The 22,236-nt window shown below is 45.1% G+C and overlaps 1 protein-coding gene across 4 annotated transcripts in view; it reads left to right on the forward strand.

The window, feature by feature from the left end:
- CLCC1 (chloride channel CLIC like 1) overlaps positions 1–22,236 on the forward strand; it is a 1,214,053-nt gene that overhangs the window by 60,360 nt on the left and 1,131,457 nt on the right. For all 4 annotated transcript variants that reach the window (XM_044086058.1, XM_044086059.1, XM_044086061.1 and 1 more), the window contains exon 2: positions 21,850–22,071. In XM_044086058.1, the coding sequence (XP_043941993.1) occupies positions 21,850–22,071 (222 nt within the window). The remainder of the gene's footprint in view (positions 1–21,849; positions 22,072–22,236) is intronic.

The raw sequence follows: 22,236 nt of genomic DNA on the forward strand, positions 1-22,236 counted from the left end.
GAGAAGACAAATCACAGCCATACAGGAAACAGTCCCAATGACTTTCCTCTGCCAGCACCAAGCACTTATCTTTTGGCAGCCCCCTTGGGGGAAAACTAGCACTTTTTTCACAAAATTGGCACATGATCACCCAGGACAAATGGGTCTTGAATTTAGTGTCACAGGGCTACAGGTTCTGCTTTCACACCCGGCTAAAGGCAAGAGGTATGCCAGACCTGCCACTCAATCAATGGGCAGAGGCACAAAAGCAAGTTTCATTCCTCATGGACATGAGGGCCATTCAGCGAGTACCACAGCAAGAGCAGGGACAAGTATTTTACTCAAGACTATTCTTGGTATCCAGAAAGGACAAAGCCTGGAGACCAATACTGGACTTGTCTATTCTAAACGCATTCCTGGACATTCCAAAGTTCAAAATGTTGACTCTGCAGCAGCTTCTGCCCATGCTGGGCAAGAAGGCTTGGGTTGTAACTTTGGACCTAAAAGAGGCATACCTGCATGTCCCAATCAGGCAATCTTGCAGAATATACCTCAGATTCATAGCTAGCTCAATGCCCTACCAATTCTCTGCACTGCCCTTTGGCTTATCTACTGCACCCAGGGTTCTTCACAAAATGCCTGGCACCAGTAATTGCATTTTGCAGACAAAGAGGAATACAAATATATCCCTACTTGGACGACTGCCTTATTCAAGCAGAGAACAAGGACATGCTACTACACCATCTGGCGTTTGTAAAAAGATTACTAATTTGCCTAGGGTACACAGTAAACAAAAAGAAATCAATACTAGTACCCTCTCAAGAGATAATATTCCTGGGTGCAAGCTTAAATACAACTGCCCAGATGCCTTATCTCACGCCAGACAAACAAAGGCAACTGACTTCTTACTTCAAAATGTTGGCAACAAAGACCCAGTTGTCTGCAAGGAAAATTCTGCAGGCTTTGGGCTTCATGGCATCCTGCATTCTGCTAATTCCATATGCAAGACTGCATATGAGGAAACTACAATGGTATCTAAAAAGTGTTTGGACTCAACATTGCCACAGCCTGGAAACATTAATTACCCTTATTGCCTGCCTGCAACAGGAGTTTCGATGGTGGGCACAGGCCTGTCACCACAACAAGGGACAGCCTTTCACTTTACCCACAGCCAGGCAGACTTTAACAGCAGATGCATCGAATTATGCCTGAGGGGGCCCACATGGTAGGAAAATGTATTCAGGGCACATGGTCCACAAGCCAAATGCATCTTCATATCAATCAAAAAGAGATGCTAGCTGTTCAGAATGCCCTAACAGCTTTCAAGGATTTACTCCATCCAGGACAACTGCTGATAAAGACGGACAATACTACAGTCATGTGGTACATAAACAAGCAGGGAGGCACACATTACTACCCCCTCTGCAGACTAGCCATGAATTTGTGGGACACAGCATTGACTTATCAAGTTCACATGCAAGCACAATTCCTGCCAGGAAAAATAAATACTCTGACAGACGAACTAAGCAGAAACCTCATGGATCCCCACGAGTGGAAACTGGATCCACAAGTCTTCAGCATGATAACAAGGAAATGGGGATGCCCAGACATAGATCTATTTGCCTCCCCTCACAACTGCCAACTACAGAGATTCTGGACAAGGACTTATCACGAGCAAGCATGGAAAGTGGATGCTCTATCCTTCAGCTGGAAAGCCCTAACACTATATGTCTTTCCTCCACTGCCTCTCCTCCCCAGGGTACTCCTAATGGTCAGACAAGAGAAGCCAAAAATGATACTGATTGCCTCAGACTGGCCCCGCCAGCACTGGTACCCAATCCTAAAGAACTTTTCTCAATGTCCAGCCTGGACATTACCTCAAATTCCTCACTTACTAACCCAATAAAACAATCAGATCCTGCACAGCCAACTCGGGACCTTAAATCTGGCAGCATGGTGGTTAATGTAGCCATTCAGAACACTCCTCTCTCTAAAGCGGTGATGGATGTTATTTTGGAGGCCCAGTACCAGAAAATCTTATGCAGAAAAATGGAAGAGATTCTGTGCTTGGAACCAGGCACAAGGAATTGACACGTTTGTACCAAATATTCCTCTGATTTTACAGTACTTAACTGAGATGCTGGACAAAGGCCTATCCTTTTCATCAATTAAGATCCATGCCTCTGCCATTTCAGTTCATTACATCACAGAACCACCTATTTTTTTCTCATCCATCAATAAGGCAGTACCTCAGAGGGGCCAAAAACATAAGACCTCCAAGGAGAGCACTAGTACCTGCATGGGACCTCAATTATGTCTTGGAAAAACTCACAGTGCCTCCTTTTGAGCCAGCCTCTACAGCTGATATAAAATTCTTATCCTGGAAAACAGCTCTGCTCTCAGCAATAACCTCTGCAAGATGAGTCTTAGAGTTATAGGCACTCATAGCTGTGGAACCTTTTATCTTCCATCCAGACAGGGTTTCTCTGAGTACAAACCTTACATTTATGCCTAAGGTAGTGTCCAGTGTAGCCCTTAACCAAACCATCCATTTGCCTACCTTTTATTCAAACCCACAGAATAAGGGTGAGAGACATCTGCATTCTTTGGACATACACAGACAGCTATGCTTCTACTTGGACAGAACTAAAGCTTTCAGAAAGACTGAGCAACTTTTTGTGGCATATGCTGCAGGATCACAAGGGAAGGCTATCTCAAAGTAGACTATTTCAAAATGGATAGGCCACTGCATTCGTTTCTGCTATTCACAACATGGCAAATCAGTGCCTAGTGGCATTAGGCCACATTCAACCAGAGCAGCAGCCACTTCAGCAGCCTTCCTCAGCGGAGTACCAACCAAAGACATCTTAGAAGCTGCAACTTGGGGTTCAGTGCACACTTTTACAAAGCACTACCACTTACCTCTCTACTCCAGATCCAGAGCAGGCTTTGCCACTGCAGTTCTGCAGGGCCTCATAGCCTCGCCTAATCCTATTTAGCCCCAGCCACCCATCCTCAGCTTTGGGATTCAACCCAAGTGTAATGACTGCAACAGTGAAACACGATGAACATAGTACAGTTGTGTACCTACCATAAATGTAGATGTTCGAGTGTATTCACTGTTGCAGTCCAGGTTACCCACCCACCATCCCCCTTTCCTTTGCTGGGACTTATCTGTACTTCTCTATTCTATACAACCTATGTGGTGTATTTGCTTGTAGATGAAGGAAATGATTACTTTACTGCATGCATGCTTATTGGCATAATTTTGGCCTAACGTTTTAGGGGCACCTGACATCTGGGACAAGCAAAACTGAAGAAAATGGCGTCGGCTGCATCTGTTATACCCCTGGCACTCTGACATCAGGGAGGAGACGACAGCAACCGATGCTGGACCAAGACTTTGGAATTCAGGCATCAGGTAGCCTGCCAGCATAATAGTCCAAGTGTAATGACTGCAACAGTGAATACACTCAGCCATCTACATTTATGGTAGGTACACAACTGTACTTTATGTGGTACATAAACAAGCAGGGGGGTACACATTCCTACCCCCTCTGCAGACTAGCCATGGCATTGTGGAACACAGCCTTGAGCTACCAAGTGCACCTACAAGCTCAATTCCTGTCAGGAAAATTGAATACACTGGCAGATGGACTAAACAGAAACCTCATGGACCCACGCAAATGGAAACTGGAACCACGGATTTTCAACATGTTGACAAGCGAATGGGGGAGCCCAGACATAGATCTATTTGCCTCCTCCCAGAACTACCAGTTGGACAAGTTTTGCACAAGGACTCCCCACAAACAAGCCTGGAAAGTGGATGCTCTGTCCTTCAGCTTGAAAAAACAATCAGTCTACGCCTTTCCCCCTCTGCCTCTGCTCTCCAAAGTTTTACTAAAAGTCAAACAGGACAAACCAAGGATGACTTTAATTGCTCCAGACTGGCCACTCCAACACTGGTACCTCCTCCTGCGCACTGTGTCATAAATATGTGTCATAAATATCTCCATGGCACCTGCCTCAGACCCCTTTCCTGCTGTCTCAGCAGGAGAACTAAATTCAGCACCCTACGCTTTCAACGTTGAACCTTGCAGCCTGGCTAATCACTTAAATTCATCCTTATCACCCCTCCGCAAACCTGTGATGGATGTCATCTTGGAAGCAAGGAGACCTAGTAGCAGAAAATCTTACGCTGACAAATGGAAAAGATTCTGTGCCTGGAACCAGTCTTTAGGGATGAGCACAGCAGCGCCCAATTTACCTCAGATTTTGCAATAACTAACTGAGATGCTTCACAAGGGCCTTCCTTTTTTCTCCATTAAAATCCACACCTCAACTATTTCAGCTCACTGTAACACAGAACCACCCCTCTTCTCTCATCCTCTGCTCAAGCAGTATCTTAGAGGGGCAGAAAACTTGAGACCACCCAGGAGAGCTCCTTACCCCTGCCTGGGACCTTAACTTTGTTTTGAAGGAACTCACTCTACCTCCTTTTGAGCCAGCTGCTACTGCAGACTTAAAATTTCTTTCTTGGAAAATAGCCTTACTTTTAGCAATCACTTCAGCTAGAATGATATCTGAATTTTTGCCATTATGGCAGTGGAGCCTTTCATCATCTTTCATGCGGACAGGACATCTCTCAGGACCAGTCCCTCCTTTATGCCCAAGGTAGTTTCCAGTGTGACTCTTAATCAGTCCATTCATTTGCCAAACTTCTTTCCCAGTCCACAGAACAAAGGGGAACGGATTCTGCATTCCTTGGATGTGCACAGACAAATTAGATTCTACTTGGACAGGACTAAATCTCAAAGAAAATCTGAACAATTGCTGGTAGCATTTGCTGCAGGGGCAGAGGGGATGGCTATTTCAAAACAAACCATTTCTAAATGGATAAGCCATTGCATTCATTTCTGCTATAAGCACCATGGAAAACCTTTCCCCCAGGGGATCAGATCTCACTCCACCATGGCTTCATCTACTTCTGCAGTCTTTCTCAGAGGTGTTCCTACTAGGGATATCCTACAAGCTGCTACCTGGAGTTCTGTACATACTTTCACCAAGCATTATCATTTACCAATTTTCTCTAAATCCAGAGCTAGCTTTGCCACTGCTGTCTTGCAGGACCTTATAGCTGGCCCTAATGCTGTATAAACTCCTTCTCCCAACCATAGCTGTGGGAATCTACTAAAATGTAATGACTGCAACAGTGAAACATGAAGAACATAGTACAGTTGTGTACACTTACCATAAATGTAGATGTTCGAGTGTATTCACTGTTGCAGTACTTGTTACCCTCCCTCCAGCCCATAGTTTTTCTGGCTATACCTCTACTTTCCTTTACTATGCTTAAAAGCCTTTTTGGTATATTTGCTTTTGGTTGGAGGTAAACTTTTGTGTTTTTGTGTTTATTTGCTTCCCATTAAAGGGGGCACCTGACATTTGGGGCAAGAAAAACTGATGCAATGGCATCGGCTGCATGTTTTATACCCCTGACGACCTGATGTAATGGAAGAAGGGACAGCAACCGACGCAGGACCCAAGACTTTGTTAATCAGGCCGACTGAGGGCAACCAGCAGATTACCCAAATGTAATGACTGCAACAGTGTATACACTCGAATATCTACATTTATGCTAAGTGTACACAACTGTACTTTCTCTACTCTGAGTTGAAGGGAGAGCAGGTTTATTTCTCAAACCTGTCTGGCTAGTGCTTCTAGAGCAAGCTAGCAAGCTGGGTCTTTGTTGTGCTCCTCAATATGAGGAGCAAAAAAAAAAAAAGGTCTGGCTAGGTTCCTCACTCCAGTAAGTGTCTTTTTTTAAACTCTGCAATAATTGTTTTATTTCTGAGAAGTGTCTTTCATATATTTTCATAGTGCAATAATTTCTGTGATTTATACAAAAGAAAACTGAAATATGCTAGCTGATGCTGTATATTTTGATAGTGCAATATTTTCCGGTTCTTCTCTACCTTACCAGCCTCAATAAGAAGCTGAGATCCCTCATAAAATCCTCAAAAGCTGGCTATGAAAATAAAATTGCCAAAGATTCCAAAGACAACCACAAGGCATTCTATAGTTATGTCAAGAATCTAGATGGCAATGCTCAGATCTGCTCTGCGCTACAACAGAATGGCATTAAATATACTGAACCCAAGGATATTGCCAGTATCCTGGCAGATCGATTTAGTGCTCAGTTCACCCCCCCCCCTCTCACCCCCTAAAGGGCCCATCTCAATACCAAAAGATTGCCAAACTCCGGTAATCACGGCCACACAGGTAGAAACCGCACTCTCCAAAGCTAAGAATACAGCATCCATGGGACCAGATGACATCCCGGGCTGTGTACTACATGAACTACAAAATAAGCTGTCACCTCACCTAAGTGGCATGTTTAATTATAGCCTCACCTCAGGTTTTGTGCCCACTGAGTGGCGCAGAGCTACAGTTATCCCACTCCACAAGGGGGGATCCACCTTGGATCCCAGGAACTACCGTCCCATCAGTCTGACGAGCCTGATTTGCAAGGGCGTGGAACGCATTATCATGGAACTTATAAACAAAGACATTGACAACCTTCAAACTCTGGACCCCACCCAGTTTGGGTTCGTGAAGGACCGATCTTGTCTCTTGAACCTGATTGACTTCTTTGAATCAGTCTCCAGAGCCATGGACAAGGGTAAGGTGGTCCACACAGCCTATCTGGACCTCGCCAAGGCCTTCGACACCATCCCCCACTCTGGAATCATAGATAAACTTGATAAGCTGGGTATTAATCCCTACATCACCCAAAGGGTTGCTAACTGGCTTACTGATAGAACCCACACTGTAAAAGTAGCCAACTCCAAATCCAGCTCCAGACAAGTGACAAGTGGAGTACCTCGGGGTTCAGTCCTGGGACCGCTCTTGTTTGGCATCTACTTCTATGAAGTACAGGCCAACACTAAGGGACTCTGGCTAACAAAGTTCGCAGATGACTGCAAACTGGGAGCCATTATTGAATCCCCAAATGATGTGGATACTCTACAAAAGTGCCTTACAGAAACAGATGCTTGGTGCCAGAGCCATGGTCTCAAGCTCAATGCCAAGAAATGTATAGTTATCCCCTTTGGGAAAAAAACATGTATCCTTGAATTACCATATAGGTGGCAGTACACTAAACACCGAAAATGTGAGAAGAGACTTAGGGGCACAGGTGGACAGTGATCTCACCTTCAATAACCACATCGCCACAACAGTCCGGAAATCCTTTTATGTGGCACACCTCATCACTGAGGGCTTTTCATCCAGAAAAAAGGAGGTCATTGTCCCACTGTACTCATCCCTCATTAGACCCATTATAGAATACAATGCCCCATTTGGTATGTACCTCTCAAGACATCTGCAACAACTGGAAAGGCCGCAGAAATACCTCACTAAAAGAATTACAGGCCTAAAGCAGATGCCCTATGCTGACCGCCTTAAAAAAACTCCAGCTATACTCTGTCGCATATCGTCTACTCGGAGCCAATCTCTGCTTAACATACAAGGCCATGTCAAACCCAGAGCTGTTGGACATGCTACACTTAAGGAAATCCCAATCCCTCAGAGCCACATGCTCCAGGGATCTAAACCTTGTCATCACAATAAACAAAACATGCTGGAGGGATAGGTTCCTGACCCAGGGACTCCCCAGATTCTGGAATAGATTGCCCATACATGTCAAGCAGAAGTACCTCTTTGGCCCTCTTCAAAAGGAACCTTGACGATTGGATGGGAGAAAGGAAATTCACCCCGGGGATCACGTCAGTCGCCCTGCTAGACAGGGATCCAGGGAAGTAAATAGTGTGGGAAGAAATAGCCAGGGAATTGTTATGGCTAGGCTTGTATAGGCCTTAGGGCTGTTAGCCTAGTACCAACCTATGAACCATACTCTGGAGTAGACTACCCATACATGTCAAGCAGAGCGCCTCATTGGCCCTCTTCAAAAGGAACCTTGATGATTGGATGGGAGATAGGAAATTCACCCCGGGGATCATGTCAGTCGCCCTGCTAGATAGGGGTCCAGAGAAGTAAATATTGTGGGAAGAAATATCCAGGGAATTGTTATGGCTAGGCTTGCATAGGCCCTAGCGCCGATAGCCTAGTACCAGCCTATGAACCTTTGACAATCATATTGCCAAAGTAGTTAGGAAACCCTTCTATGTGGCCCATCTAATTACTAAAGGGTTCACATCTAGAAATAAAGAGGTTATACTGCCCCTCTACTCGTCACTCATTAGACCCATCATAGAGTACAATGCCCCATTTGGGATGTACCTCACAAGACACTTCCAACAGTTGGAAAGACCACAAAAGTACCTCACCAAGAGAATTACTGGTCTCAAACATATGTCCTAAGCAGCCCGACTGAAAAAACTCCAGCTGTACTCAGTGGCATATCGCTTACTCAGAGGTGATCTCTGCCTGACTTACAAAGCCATGTCCAACTCAGAATTGATGGACATGCTCCACCTAAAGAAATCCAAGTCACTGCGAGCCACGCGCTCTAGTGAGCTAAACCTCGCTACAACAATAAACAGAACATGCTGGAGGGAATAGATTCCTGTCACAGAGACTCCCTATGCTTTGGAACAAAATTCCAAATTACATCAGGCAGAGCCCCTCACTAACAATCTTCAAGAGAAACCTTGACGAGTGGATGGGTAACAAAAAATACACCCCTGGGATCACTTCATTGGTTCTGCTTGACAGAGGATCAGTTAATTAATCAACGGGGTGGCGAAAGCCGACACACTGGCTAGGCTTATAAACGCCCTCAGGCAGATAGCCTAGTACCTACCTATGAGACCACCCATACCTTTACAGATGTGCATACATGCTGCTACACACACACACACACACACACACACACACACACACACACACACACACACCTCACCACTTCTATTCAGCTGAAGTTCCAGACACTTACCTGTTAAACGATCTCTTCCTTTGAAAGTAATAAGTGACCATAGCCTTTTGACCATGTTAATTTATGCAGCCAAGCGTTTCTTTGTATTAGTCATTTGCATAAATCCCTTACTGTAGGCATTTCTAATGGAGAGTGCGTGACTAATTATCATATTATCACTACTCGAAATACCTCATTAGCATTACGGTAGGCCATGGAGATTAGCCTACTGCTGTGCTTCCACAGACTGTTGAATCAGTGTAGTGGGGCTGTTTAAAAATTGGAAAGAGCTACCACAGGCAGAAGACAGCTGTTTTAGGGCTTATCCTAGGATTTAGAAAAGGATATTACTTACGGTATGTTAAGTTAAAGGAAGTGCCAGACCTCTTTTCACATCTGCATTGGGATAAATACATCTGGAGAAACTTGCTAGATCCCTGTGCGTTTATCATGTAAGCCATTTTGCTAAATACTTACTACACAGACACCATATTCCTCAAAGATTTATTACAGTGCCTTTGAGCAACTGTACTTTTGCTGAATTGCTTCCATTATGTCAGGTTTTGCTGTGTGATAGCTATTTTGGTGTCATTTAGTGCTCTGCATGCCCTGTATGCTGAACATTCTTTCCCTTGGGCTAACTTGCACCACTTTTAGCATGCATATTAAATTTTACTTTTTGTTTACTAGTCTGCTAAACTAATAAAGTTAAAGGTATTCTTATTATCTTGAGCAGTTTTTGTGAGCAAATTTTGTTCATTGGATGGATCAAGTCGTTTATTCACTTAATTGTAAAACTGGGTGAAGAAAAGTTTGCCATTTTTCAGATTGTCCACTATTTGTTACACATTCAGACAACATTTTAGTTTTTAGGGGAGGGAATGAGGAGAGAGAGCATATAACTTTGCTTATTGCTAGTATTTTTAAATGACCTGTTCTGCAGTTTTTATTGTCCGTTAGTAAGAGGTAGGACTTAGAAAAGAATAGTACTTGGCCACAAGCGGTAATAACTGCCAGCAGTTCAGAGAAGATTTGGAGCTAAATGCACACAACTTGGGAGTCATTAACTGACCTAAGACACAGTTAACAAAACAAATCTTACAGGTGTTCTGCAGTGCTGAGCCTCACGTATATATGTATGTGTGGCTTAGCACTAAATTCTGACATTCCTGGCCACAACTGTAGTTTTTGCACGGATCACAGTGTAATGTGTTGCTATAGCTACTCTGCTAAAGTTAAGAAATAAAGCAAAATCCTTAGTATAGCCTAAAGCCAGGCTTCACTTTATTAATACCATTTCTTAGGTTTATTTATTTTATACAACTTATGGCTACTGGTGATATTCTTTGTTGAACTATGTGTTGTTTCTGCGTTGTTGCATGAAGCAATAATATGCAAGTTTTTTTGCAATGTACTGATCAGAAATAGCTAACCTGCAGATGTTCATGTTTCACTGTTGCAGTCATCACATTTGGGTTATCTGCCTGCAGGTAGCCTTCAGCCTGCCTGAATACCAGAGTCTTCGGATTTCTGTGTCGCATTCTGTCCCTTCTTCCATGACGTCAGGTGGTCAGGGGTATAAAACATGCAGCCGATGCCATTAAATCAGTCTTTCTTGCTGTGCAGTGCCCAAAGCAAAAGCAGTTCACAGGTGCCAGTCGGCCGTCTCCTGAAATTTTCGTTTTTGAGTTTCAGACCCGAAGTCTTCAAAAAGATAAGTACCCCATTGGGGATCCTTTTTCTTGCTCCAACTGATGTCAGTAAAAGTTAACAATTGTCTTGCCTATGGAAAGCAAATACCTCATAGAGATTTTCATTCTTACTGCATCCCCTGTTTAGGCCCAGACCACGATGTCCCTCGCTGTCAGTTTGTGCCTTGTTCAACCCCCGAACTATTCATCGTCGGGCTATTTTTGCAGTCAGTTACGTCGTACTATATCTCAGTACCCCGAAATGGCTTCAATAAGCCATCCGACTACCGAGCTTCCGAAAAAATGTAAGGATAACGACAGACAGACTGCATAGGTCCAAAACTGCCGATGATGCTTCCATTAAGATAGTCGCCAGTCTGCCGGTACTCAGCGAGGTGCTTTTGCAGCCCCTGATACCCGCTACATCAGATTTGCAGGCCTCTACTGAGACCCATTCAGAGTCCATTATACCGCAAAATGCTTTGACTATGGTACCTGCGGATGTCTGTACCTTGGATGGGTCCAGAGCCGCTGTGCAGACACCGGCTTCTGAGGGTGTATTCAGGCCTATAGACATTTATATTAAACAGACGCCACCGTTTCCATCCAGAATTTCCAAATCCCTCAGGCCAAAAACTCGCACTATGCCTAGAAAACCAGCGACCAAACCGCAGGCTCAGGCCCATATGCCTCAAAAACAAATGCTTAGAATGGCTGAAGACCTTATTACCTTAATTAGGGGAAGCCAGCCTTCCTCCTCTAAGAGACCTAGAACTGAATTTCTTTCTGATTCTTCTGATCAGGAATCTGATATTTCTTCTCCTTCTGATTACCAGGATTTGTCCTTATCTGCTTACGAGGATTCTGATGCAGAGGATTCCATTCCCTCTGCTTCCCCTCCAGAAGATCTTTCTTTCAGTGAAAACTTGCATACTCTTAGGGAGCATTTCCACTGGGAAAGCCAGGATTACTCTGAGTCCAAAAAGAGACTTACGGAATTCTTACACCTGCCTCAACACAGGCCTTTAGCTATCCCTCCTGTTCTGGACATTGTATATGATGCTTTCTTGGAATCTAGCCTTACCCCAGACACTTTACCTCCAGCTCCCAGAAAACCTGACAGGCACTTCAGAGTACTTGACTCTCACAAGTTCCTCTTCAAGAATCCTTCTGCGGATCCAGAGACCATTTCCCAAGGACCAAAAGGCATTAAGGCTACTGCTGCCAAAAATCCTACCCCTTCTGATAGAGATTCTAGACGGGTAAGAAGGTATACACTTCTGCTACTTTGGCCAATTAGGGCTTTAAATTGCCAGTTTCACATGTTAAAGTATCAGCAGCATATTATGGGACTACTTAAACAGAAAATTATGTTGATTCCTGACTGTGCTGAACACAAAGAATTGCAAGATTTAATGCATTCTGCAGAACAAGTTGGTAAACATACTTTGCAATGTGGTTTTGACGCTTTAGAAGCATCTTGCAGGGCTGCTGTCACTGGGTCTGTATTTAGAAGGCATGCTTGGCTTAAGGAACAAAACTTGCCAGATCATGTTAAAGCTAAATTACTGGATGATCCCTTAAACCAAGACCGTGTTTTTGGCAGTAAAGCAGAAGTCCTCTAAAGGATGAAGGGAAAAAGCTACATCTATGCCAACTGTTAAAGATTTCCTACAAGTACAGCCTCCCAGATTCAGTAGGCATTAGCCTTCAAAGAACTGGTCCTTTCCAGTCCCTTCCAGGCCTTCTCAGTCCAAACCCAGGAGCAGCAGACCACCTAGGCTACAGTCTCAGGCTACACACAGACCTAAGCAGTAGGGGGCTCCCACTTCCAAAGCAGGTTGTAGTAAGCCACCCCCCATGGAAAAATGGCACAATGACTTAACCTTAACCCTTCGAAACCCTGCTCAGCTACCTTCTCCCTTAGGAGGAAAGCTCACCCTGCATGCAAAAAACTGGGAACTCGTTACCCAGGACAAATGGGTTTTGAACATAGTTTCTCAAGGATACAGATTCCACTTCCACACACTACCAACCCCACATGGTTGGCCAGACCTACACTCAAATCAATGGGCAGAGGCCCAACAGCAGGATGTCCTTCAAGGGTGCATCTGCAGTCATAACATATGGGTTGTCCTGCCTCAGGCAGCCCTTCGGTCGGCTGGATTCCAAAGTCTGGGTCTGGCCTCGGCTGATGTCGCACTTTCCCCGACGTCATAGCTTCTGGGGTATAAAGGCATCAGCCGACGCCATTTTGCCCAGTCTTTCTTGCCGCGCAGTGCCCGAAGCAGAAGCTGTTCGCAAGTGCCGGTCGGTCAGATCCAGAGATTTCAGCTACCGAAGACTTGGAAAAAAGCTAAGTACCCCGTTGGGGACTCTTTCTTGCCTCAGCCGATGTCAGACAAAGTAAATAATTGTTTAACTTGTGGGAAACAAATACCTCATAAGGATTTCCATTCTTACTGCCTTCCTTGCTTAGGCCCAGACCATGACGTATCAGCTTGTTTAGCCTGTGCCTCCTTCAACCGACGGACTCTTAGACGTCGGTCGGAGTTTGCAGAAGAATTTTTTGGAACCGATTTTGCATATAAAATGCCGTCGGAGACTCCGACTACTCATATGGCCAAGAAACGCAAAGAAAAGGACCGACACTCGCGGCCCGCGGTTTCGGCTGAAACCATGGCTAGGCCTACCGCGAATGTCTCGGTTTCGGCTGAAACCGAGTCCTCGGTTCTTACTACGACCGAAACCATACCTCCGACAACCGAGGCCAGAGAGGCCCCGGCTGAGTCGGCTTCAGAAATCCCTACCGAAGCTAGTGCTCAAGAATTGTCCGACACCATTCCTTTGGACATTTCTACACCTGCACGTAGGGCAGCTAGGCCCCCAGCTTCTATGTCTATTAAGGCCTTCTCCAGGGCTAAAGCTGCCAAACTTTCAAAAGCTTTGCCTGCCAAATCTACTTCACAGAGGCCTTCCTCAAGTTCTCAGATTCTCAGTCTTGCTGAGGACCTTATATCCTTAATTAGGGGTTCCCAACCTCACCCAGACAGGGCCTCCCAACCTCCACCAGACAAAAGGCCCAGGTCTGATCCCTCTGAACCTCTCTCCTCTGATTACTCCACGGATGGATCTGATTTGTCAGACCATCAGGAAAGGGCCTACTCGCCTTATGAGGATTCAGATGCAGAAGATTCTATTCCTTTGGCCTCCCCACCTGAAGAATTTTCCTTTGGGGAGACTTTGCACTCCATGAGGGAGCACTTTCAATGGCAGGGTCAGGATTTTTCTGATTCTAGAAAAAGATTAAGGACCTTTCTGCATTTGCCCCAGCATAGGCCCTTAACCATACCACCTGTTCTAACTGTAATTGATGATGTGTATAATGATGTCAGTACTGCACCTGATTCTCTTCCCCCGGCCCCTGCCAAACCTGACAGATATTACAGGGTCCCGGATTCTCACTTCCACCTGTATAAAGCCCATGCTGCAGACCAAGAAACTATTTCTCAGGGCCCAAAAGGCATTGCAGCTACTACTGCCAAAAATCCCCTACCCTCTGAAAGAGAGTCTAGAGCATTAGAGAGATGGGGTAAAAAGGTTTATACATCTGCTACTCTTTCTGCCAGGGCATTAAACTGTCAATTCCATATGATACAGTACCAATAATTTTTGTTAGATCAGCTGAATAAAAAGCTTTCTTCTCCTGAACCTTTAGACCGTAAATCCCTTCAGGATTTGGTACATACCTCTCAGCAGGTCAGTAATCATTTCTTAAAATGTGGCTATGATGCACTGGAGGCTTCATTTAGATCAGCTATGACTGGGGCAGTAATTCGTAGGCATGCCTGGCTAAAAGAGCAATCCTTGCCAGACCATGTCAAGGCTAAACTCCTCGATGCTCCAATGGAGAAACAAAATTTATTTGGCTCCCCTGCACAGGAGATTCTAAAGAAAGTGGAAGAAAAAGCAAAATCTGTGCAAACAGTAAAGGAATTTCTGCAGGTCCAACCTCCGAGGTTCAGCAGAAACTGGCCTACAAAGAATTGGTCCTTTCCAGACACCTCCAGAGCACAGAGGGGCAGGAATAGACGCCCTAGAGGCAGAGGTCAATCAAAGGGTGCCTACAGGGCCGCCAGTGGCAGCCTGCCAACCAGAGGAGTAGTGCCACAGCTGCAACTACAACCACTACCACAGGACAGACACAATGACTTGACTCTGATTCCGCCTACCAGGGATCAACTGGAAGCTCCCTTGGGCGGAAAGCTGGCTTTATTCTCGAAAAACTGGCATTGCATTACAAAGGACACATGGACATTGCAAACAATAGACAAAGGATACAGGTTTCACTTCCACACTTTACCAAAAAGGAGCGGAATGCCAAACCTTCCACCAAACCAGAAGACAAAGGCTTTAAGACAAATCAACAATTTACTTCAGATGAAAGCGATAGAAAGGGTACCATCTATGGAACAAGGCCAAGGATTTTACTCCAGACTATTCCTTGTACCAAGAAAAGAAAACCAATGGAGGCCTATTCTCGACTTGTCCGCACTGAACACATATCTCATTGTGCCAAAATTCAAAATGCTGACCCTACAGCAACTTCTTCCCATGTTGGGCAAGGAGTCTTGGCTGGTGACTCTAGATCTCAAGGAGGCATACCTACATGTCCCTATCCGACCAGATTGCAGAAGACACCTCAGATTTCTTGCAGGATCAGAGCATTATCAATTCTCAGCATTGCCCTTTGGCTTATCTACTGCGCCCAGAGTATTCACGAAATGCCTGGCATCAGTAATTGCACATTGTAGACTTCAGGGAATTCAAATTTACCCATACCTGGACGACTGCCTAATACAAGCAGACAACAAGACAAAATTGTTAAAGGACTTGGCCTATGTCATACACCTGCTACAGGCCTTGGGATACACAGTCAACATCCAAAAGTCAAGACTAGTGCCATCCCAAAGGATAACCTTTTTGGATGCGGATCTGGACACAATCACTCAGATGGCTTTTCTCACAGAAGAAAAACAAAACAACTTCCAGATTATTTCATGACTTTGACAAGACAAACTCAGCTTACTGCAAGGAAAGTCCTGCAGGCCCTTGGTTACATGGCATCCTGCATAATATTGATCCCACATGCCAGGCTGCATATGAGGAAATTACAATGGTACCTAAGGAATGTATGGTCTCAACACAGGCACAGTCTAGAAACCATGATACCAATCATTCCATGCCTTCAAAAGGAATTCCTGTGGTAGGCTCAGGCCTGCCAGTCCAACAGAGGGTTGCCTTTCAACAAACCAAAACCAAGGCAGACCATCACCACGGACGCCTCAGACCTAGGATGGGGAGCACACATGGAGGACAAATGTATCCAAGGCCTATGGCCTCAAGGACAGCTAAGCATGCACATAAACCAAAAGGAGATGCTGGCAGTGAGGCATGCAATCGAGGCATTCAAACCATTCCTCCAGCAAGGACATCTGTTAATAAGGACAGACAACACCACGGTCATGTGGTACATAAACAAACAGGGAGGCACACATTCCTACCCTCTATGCCGGATGGCAATGAATCTGTGGAACCTATGCCTGAATCTCAATATCCAGCTGCAGGCCAAATTCGTACCAGGAAAAGAGAACTCACTAGCAGACAGCTTAAGCAGAACTACCACGGATGCTCACGAATGGATGCTGCATCCAGACATCTTCAAACTCATAACAAAGAAATGAGGAATGCCAGAGATAGATCTGTTCGCCTCCCCACTCAACCACCAACTGAAGAAATTCTGCTCAAGGACATACCACCCACAAGCCTGGAGGGTGGACTCTCTCTCTTTCAGCTGGAATGCCCTAACAGTATATGCCTTTCCACCTCTCCCATTGATGTACAAGGTTCTACTGAAGATCAGGGAGGAACAGCCAAAGGTGATACTAATAGCTCCGGACTGGCCAAGACAACACTGGTATCCGCTACTGAGAAGCATGTCCCAGGCGAACTCATGGCCTCTACCCCTATGGCCTCTTCTTCTAATGCAGAACAATTTCAAGACCCTGCATCCAAACTTAAAAACATTCCAACTAACTGCCTGGAAAATTCCTTAAAACCAAACCAAACTGTTTTATCTCAGAGGGTCAAGGACATTATCCTGGAGGCTCGCAGACCTTCCACAAGGAAGACATACTCCGCTAAATGGAAGAGATTCCTCATTTGGAGCACATCAAAGGGCACAGATGTCACAGTGGCAAACCTAGCACACATCCTAGAATACTTAGCAGAATTGTTCCACAATGGCCTGTCTTATTCTTCCATTAAGATTCATGCTTCAGCAATTTCAGCAGAATACAATGTGGATCCACCTATCTTCTCTCACCCTCTTCTCAGACAATTTTTGAGAGGGATCAAAAATGTTAAACCTCCAAGGAGACCCCCTCTACCTGCATGGGATCTCAATTTTGTGCTGGAAAATTGACACTACCTCCTTTTGAACCAGCAGCATCAGCAGACCTACAGTTTTTATCTTGGAAAACTGCTTTCCTTCTGGCAATCACTTCAGCAAGAAGAGTATCCGAGTTACAGGCATTAATGGCAGTGCAGCCTTTTCTTATTTTCCACCAGGATAGAGTGTCACTGAGAACCAATCCTACTTTCATGCCAAAGGTGGTATCCAGGGTATCCTTGAACCAAGCTATTCATTTGCCTACGTTCTTCCCAAACCCACAGAACAAAGGAGAAAAACTTTTGCACACCTTGGATATACACAGACAACTACGCTACTATCTGGACAGAACTAAAACCAACAGAAAAACTGACCAACTTTTTGTAGCATATGCAACTGGGGTGCAAGGAAGAGCAATTTCCAAACAGACAATTTCAAAATGGATAGGAAATTACATTCGCTTTTGCTACTCTTTTCATGGAAAGACAGCTCCTGAAAATATCAGGCCTCATTCCACAAGGGCCACAGCCACCACTACAGCTTTCCTACGAGGGGTGGCTACCAAGGACATTTTAGAAGCTGCTACTTGGAGCTCCGTGCATACATTTGCCAAGCATTATAATCTATCTCTATACTCCAGATCCCGAGCAGGGTTTGCAACTGCAGTTCTGCAGGGGATCTTAACTACACCATCCTTCTCTTAGTACCTCCTCCCCCAGTTTGGCTATGGTATTCTACCCATATGTTATGACTGCAGATGCATCCTTGAAGGACATAGTACAGTTTTGTACCTACCATAAATGTAGATGTCCGATAGGTATGCATCTGCAGTCAGGATTACCCACCCTCCTTCCCCTCTGTGGTATTCCTAGGGTGCTTACCCCTCTTTCAGCTAGCTGGGGGAATCTATTATGGTGTATTTGTTTGTTTGTATATATATATATATATATATATATGGGTCTACTTCTAATGACCGAAACGCCGATTCGCCGACAGTGAAATCACCGACACGTAACGGCCGACAAGCGCAGTTGACCGACGACACGCCAAATCCGACAGGCCGGAAGACCGACAAGGGAATGTGTGCGACCACCCTGTAAATGCGATAGTGAGGGATTTAGGAGTAGGGAGCGGACAGGTAAGTGTGCAATACTCAGGGATGTAGGGTTAGGGTGTGTGATAGGTGAGTGTGCGGTAGTGTCGGAGCTTGGGGTTGTGTAAGTGAGTTAGGTTAGGGTGCAGGTAGGAGGTGCGGTAGTGTCGGAGCTTGGGGTTGGGGTGTAAGTGAGTTAGGTTAGGGTGCAGGTAGGGAGAGTGTCGCGGTGTGTCGGAGCTGTGTCGGACCTTAGGGTTAGTTTGTTAGGGCTAGTGATATGTGTTGTTGTTGTTTGTGTTGTTTAGTGTAGTGTGTGTCGGTGTTGGTGTGTCGTGTTTTTCGTTGTCGGGTTTGTGTGTTGTCGGTTTTCTGGCGCCGGTGATTTCACTGTCGGTAAATATCATGCCGTCATTAGAAGTAGACCCATATATATATATATATATATATTTTGCTACTGTTTGGAACTTTTCAGCATTTATCCAAATTTAGCCTTTCTAGAGGGCACCTGGCATCTGGGGCAAGAAACACTGAGGAAAATGGCGTCGGCTGATGCCTTTATACCCCAGAAGCTATGACTTCGGGGAAAGTGCGACATCAGCCGAGGCCAGACCCAGACTTTGGAATCCGGCCGACCGAAGGGCTGCCTGAGGCAGGACAACCCATATGTTATGACTGCAGATGCATACCTATCGGACATCTGCATTTATGGTAGGTACAAAACTGTACTTTCTCTCTCTTCTCAGTATCAGGGCTATTCAACCTGTCCCAGCAGAACAAAGGGGACAAGGTTTTTATTCAAGACTTTTTGTGGTACCCAGAAAAGACAATTCCTGGCATCCTGTCATAGACCTCTCTATTCTCAACACCATTCTGGTAGTTCCAAAATTCAAAATGCTAACTCTTCAACAGCTTCTTCCTATGCTAGCCAAGGATGCCTGTCTGGCAACCCTAGACTTAAAGGAAGCTTACCTGCACATCCCAGTAAGGGAATCTTGCAGGAAATACCTACGCTTCAGGGCAGGCTCCATGCACTATCAGTTCTCTGCACTTCCCTTTGGCTTATCTACTGCGCCCAGGGTATTCACAAAGTGTCTAGCTCCAGCCATTGCATTTTGCAGGCTGAGAAATATTTAAATTTACCCATACTTGGATGATTGTCTGATTCAGGCAGAAAGACAGGACTTGCTATTACAACACCTGGCATTCGTAAAGAAACTTCTAACCTCACTGGGGGTACACCATCAACGAAAAGAAATCTCACCCAGTTACCCTGCCAACAAATTGTATTCCTGGGGAGCAAGCTTGAACACAACTTCCCAGATGGCAATCCTCACTCCGGAGAAACAAGTTTATTTGACAACCTACTTCAAACTATTGGCCACAAAACCCCAGCTACCTGCAAGGAAAATACTGGAAGCTCTGGGGTTCATGGCCTCTTGCATTCTACTAATTCCATGTGCAAGACTGCATATGAGGAAACTCTGATGGTATCTAAAAAGCCTATGGTGTCAACATTCTCAGGACCTGAACACAATGAATTCTGTCATTCCTTGTATGAAGACAGAGTTCCTTTGATGGGCAGAGGCCTGCTACCACAACAAAGGACTCCCTTTCACTCTACCCCCTGCTGCCCAAACCCTAACAACAGACGCATCAGACTATGCATGGGGGGGCTCACATGGCAGGGCAGTGCATTCAGGGCAAATAGAACCCGAGCCAGATGCACCTGCATATCAATCAAAAGGAGATGTTAGCCGTACAGAATGCTCTGACAGCCTTCAAAGACCGTGTTCTTCCAGGACAACTATTGGTAAAGATAGGCAACACCACAGTTATGTGGTGCATAAACAAGCAGGGGCGAACGCACTCATACCCTCTCTGCAGACTAGCCATGGCTCTTTGGAACACAGCCTTGAGCTACCAAGTACACCTACAAGCTCATTTCCTGCCAGGCAAACTAAATTCACTGGCAGACGATTTAAGCAGAAATCTCATGGACCCACACAAATGGAAACTAGAACCCAAAGTATTCAACCTTTTGAGGAACAAATGGGGGACTCTAGAGGTAGACCTGTTTACCTCCCCTCAGAACTACCAATTGAACAAATTCTGCACAAGAGCTCCCCACAGTCAAGCTTGGAAAGTGGATGCCCTGTCCTTTACCTGGGAAAAGCCTCTCGGTTTATGCCTTTCCCCCTCTGCCTCTCCTCTCGAAGGTTCTACTAAAGATCAAACAGGACAAGCCAAGGACAATACCGTTTGCACCAGACTAGCCATGCCAGCACTGGTACCCCCTCTTGCGCAGTATGACACTGCTGCAACCATGGCACCTGCCTCAGACCCCTTCCCTGCCGTCCCGGCAGGCGGGCCAGATTCTGCACCCTCAGCTTCAAACCCTGAAACTTGCAGCCTGGCTAATTCCCTGAGCTCTCCTCTAGCATCCCTCAGTAAGCAGGTGCTGGATGTCATTTTGGAGGCAAGGAGGCCTAGTACTAGAAAATCCTATGCTGAAAAGTGGAAAAGATACTGTTCCTGGAACCAGGCTCAGGGGATGGGCACAGCATTGCCCAGCTTACCTCATATTCTACAATACTTAACAGAAGTGCTCCACAAGGGCCTATCCTTCTTGTCAATTAAAATTCATGCCTCTGCCATTTTAGCTGCAGGGGTAGAGGGGAAGGCCTTTTCAAAGCAAACCATTTCCAAATGGATAGCCCATTGCATTAATTTCTGCTACAAGCACCATGGAAAACCTACCCCACAGGGGATAGGATCACATTCCACCAGGGCTGCATCTACCTCTGCAGCTTTTCTCAAAGGAGTCCCTACCAGTGACATCCTAGAAGCTGCTACCTGAAGCTCTGTATATACCTTCACCAAGCATTACCACATGCCTATCTTTTCTAAATCCAGAGCTGGATTTGCCACTGCAGTCTTGCAGGGCTTAATAGCTGGCCCTAATGCTCTTTAACTTCCTCCTCCTTTCCTTAGCTTTGGGAATCAACCCAAATGTGATGACTGCAACAGTGAAACACGAAGAACATAGTACAGTTGTGTATACTTACAATAAATGTAGATGTTCGAGTGTATTCACTGTTGCAGTCCTGGTTACCCTCCCTCCAGCCCCCTGACTTCTCTTGGCTCTACCTTTCCTTCTTGTTTGGTATATTTATTTTTTCTGGTGTATTTGCTTTTTGATGTGGGTGTACCATACCATATAATTGCTTCCTATTGTGGGGACACCCGAAGAAAAACTGATGTAATGGCGTTGGCTGCATGTTTTATGCACCTGACGTCATGGAAGAAGAGACAGCATCCGACGCAGAAATCCGAAGACTCTGGTATTCAGGCTGGCTGAGGGCTACCTGCAGGCAGATAACCCAAATGTGATGACTGCAACAGTGAATGCACTTGAGCATCTACATGTATGGTAAGTGTACACAACTGTACTTTCTTTGATTTTTTTTTTCTGATGTCAACTTTCCTCAGTGCAACATCATTGGAGCATAAAGTAAAGGAGCTTATCAAGTGAGGGAGAACTGCACTGTGCCATATTGCAATTTATTATAGCATGCTAAGTTCCCTAATCAGTTGTTAATATGAGCTTAATTTGAAGACCTCTGTTTGAATCGTGACACACAGTTATCAAGTAGAAAAATAATTGATGGTGCCTGACTGTATACTTTCCTTTATTTAGCCCAGTGAAGCTAATCAGTTTGTGCACTATGATGCTGAAGTTCTTCTGAGTAAAGATTCCCTTTCCGAATTAGAAAAATTTCTCAAAGGTGACCCATGGAAATCTGGATTGCTGGATGAGGCACTTAGTTCTGTGCTAGTTGATTTCAAGCTGCATGACCCTGAAGCCTGGAGGTGGAAGTTTGAGGATACCTTTGGTATTGAGCTTCACACACTTTTAATGGTAAGAGCTATAATCTTAAATTTTCTTTTAGACAGTGAACTTCATACTGATGTATCATGATAGATGTTGGTTGCAGCAATTACTGAGCTGATATTGTAAGGCTGTAGTACAGGGACTGCACTTTGGCCTCTGATGAATGATATTTTAACGAGCATGGATAAAAGG

The sequence above is a fragment of the Protopterus annectens genome, chromosome 10.part0 (genome assembly GCF_019279795.1).
Source record: "Protopterus annectens isolate FY-2018-M chromosome 10.part0, PAN1.0, whole genome shotgun sequence".
Taxonomy (NCBI): domain Eukaryota; kingdom Metazoa; phylum Chordata; order Ceratodontiformes; family Protopteridae; genus Protopterus; species Protopterus annectens.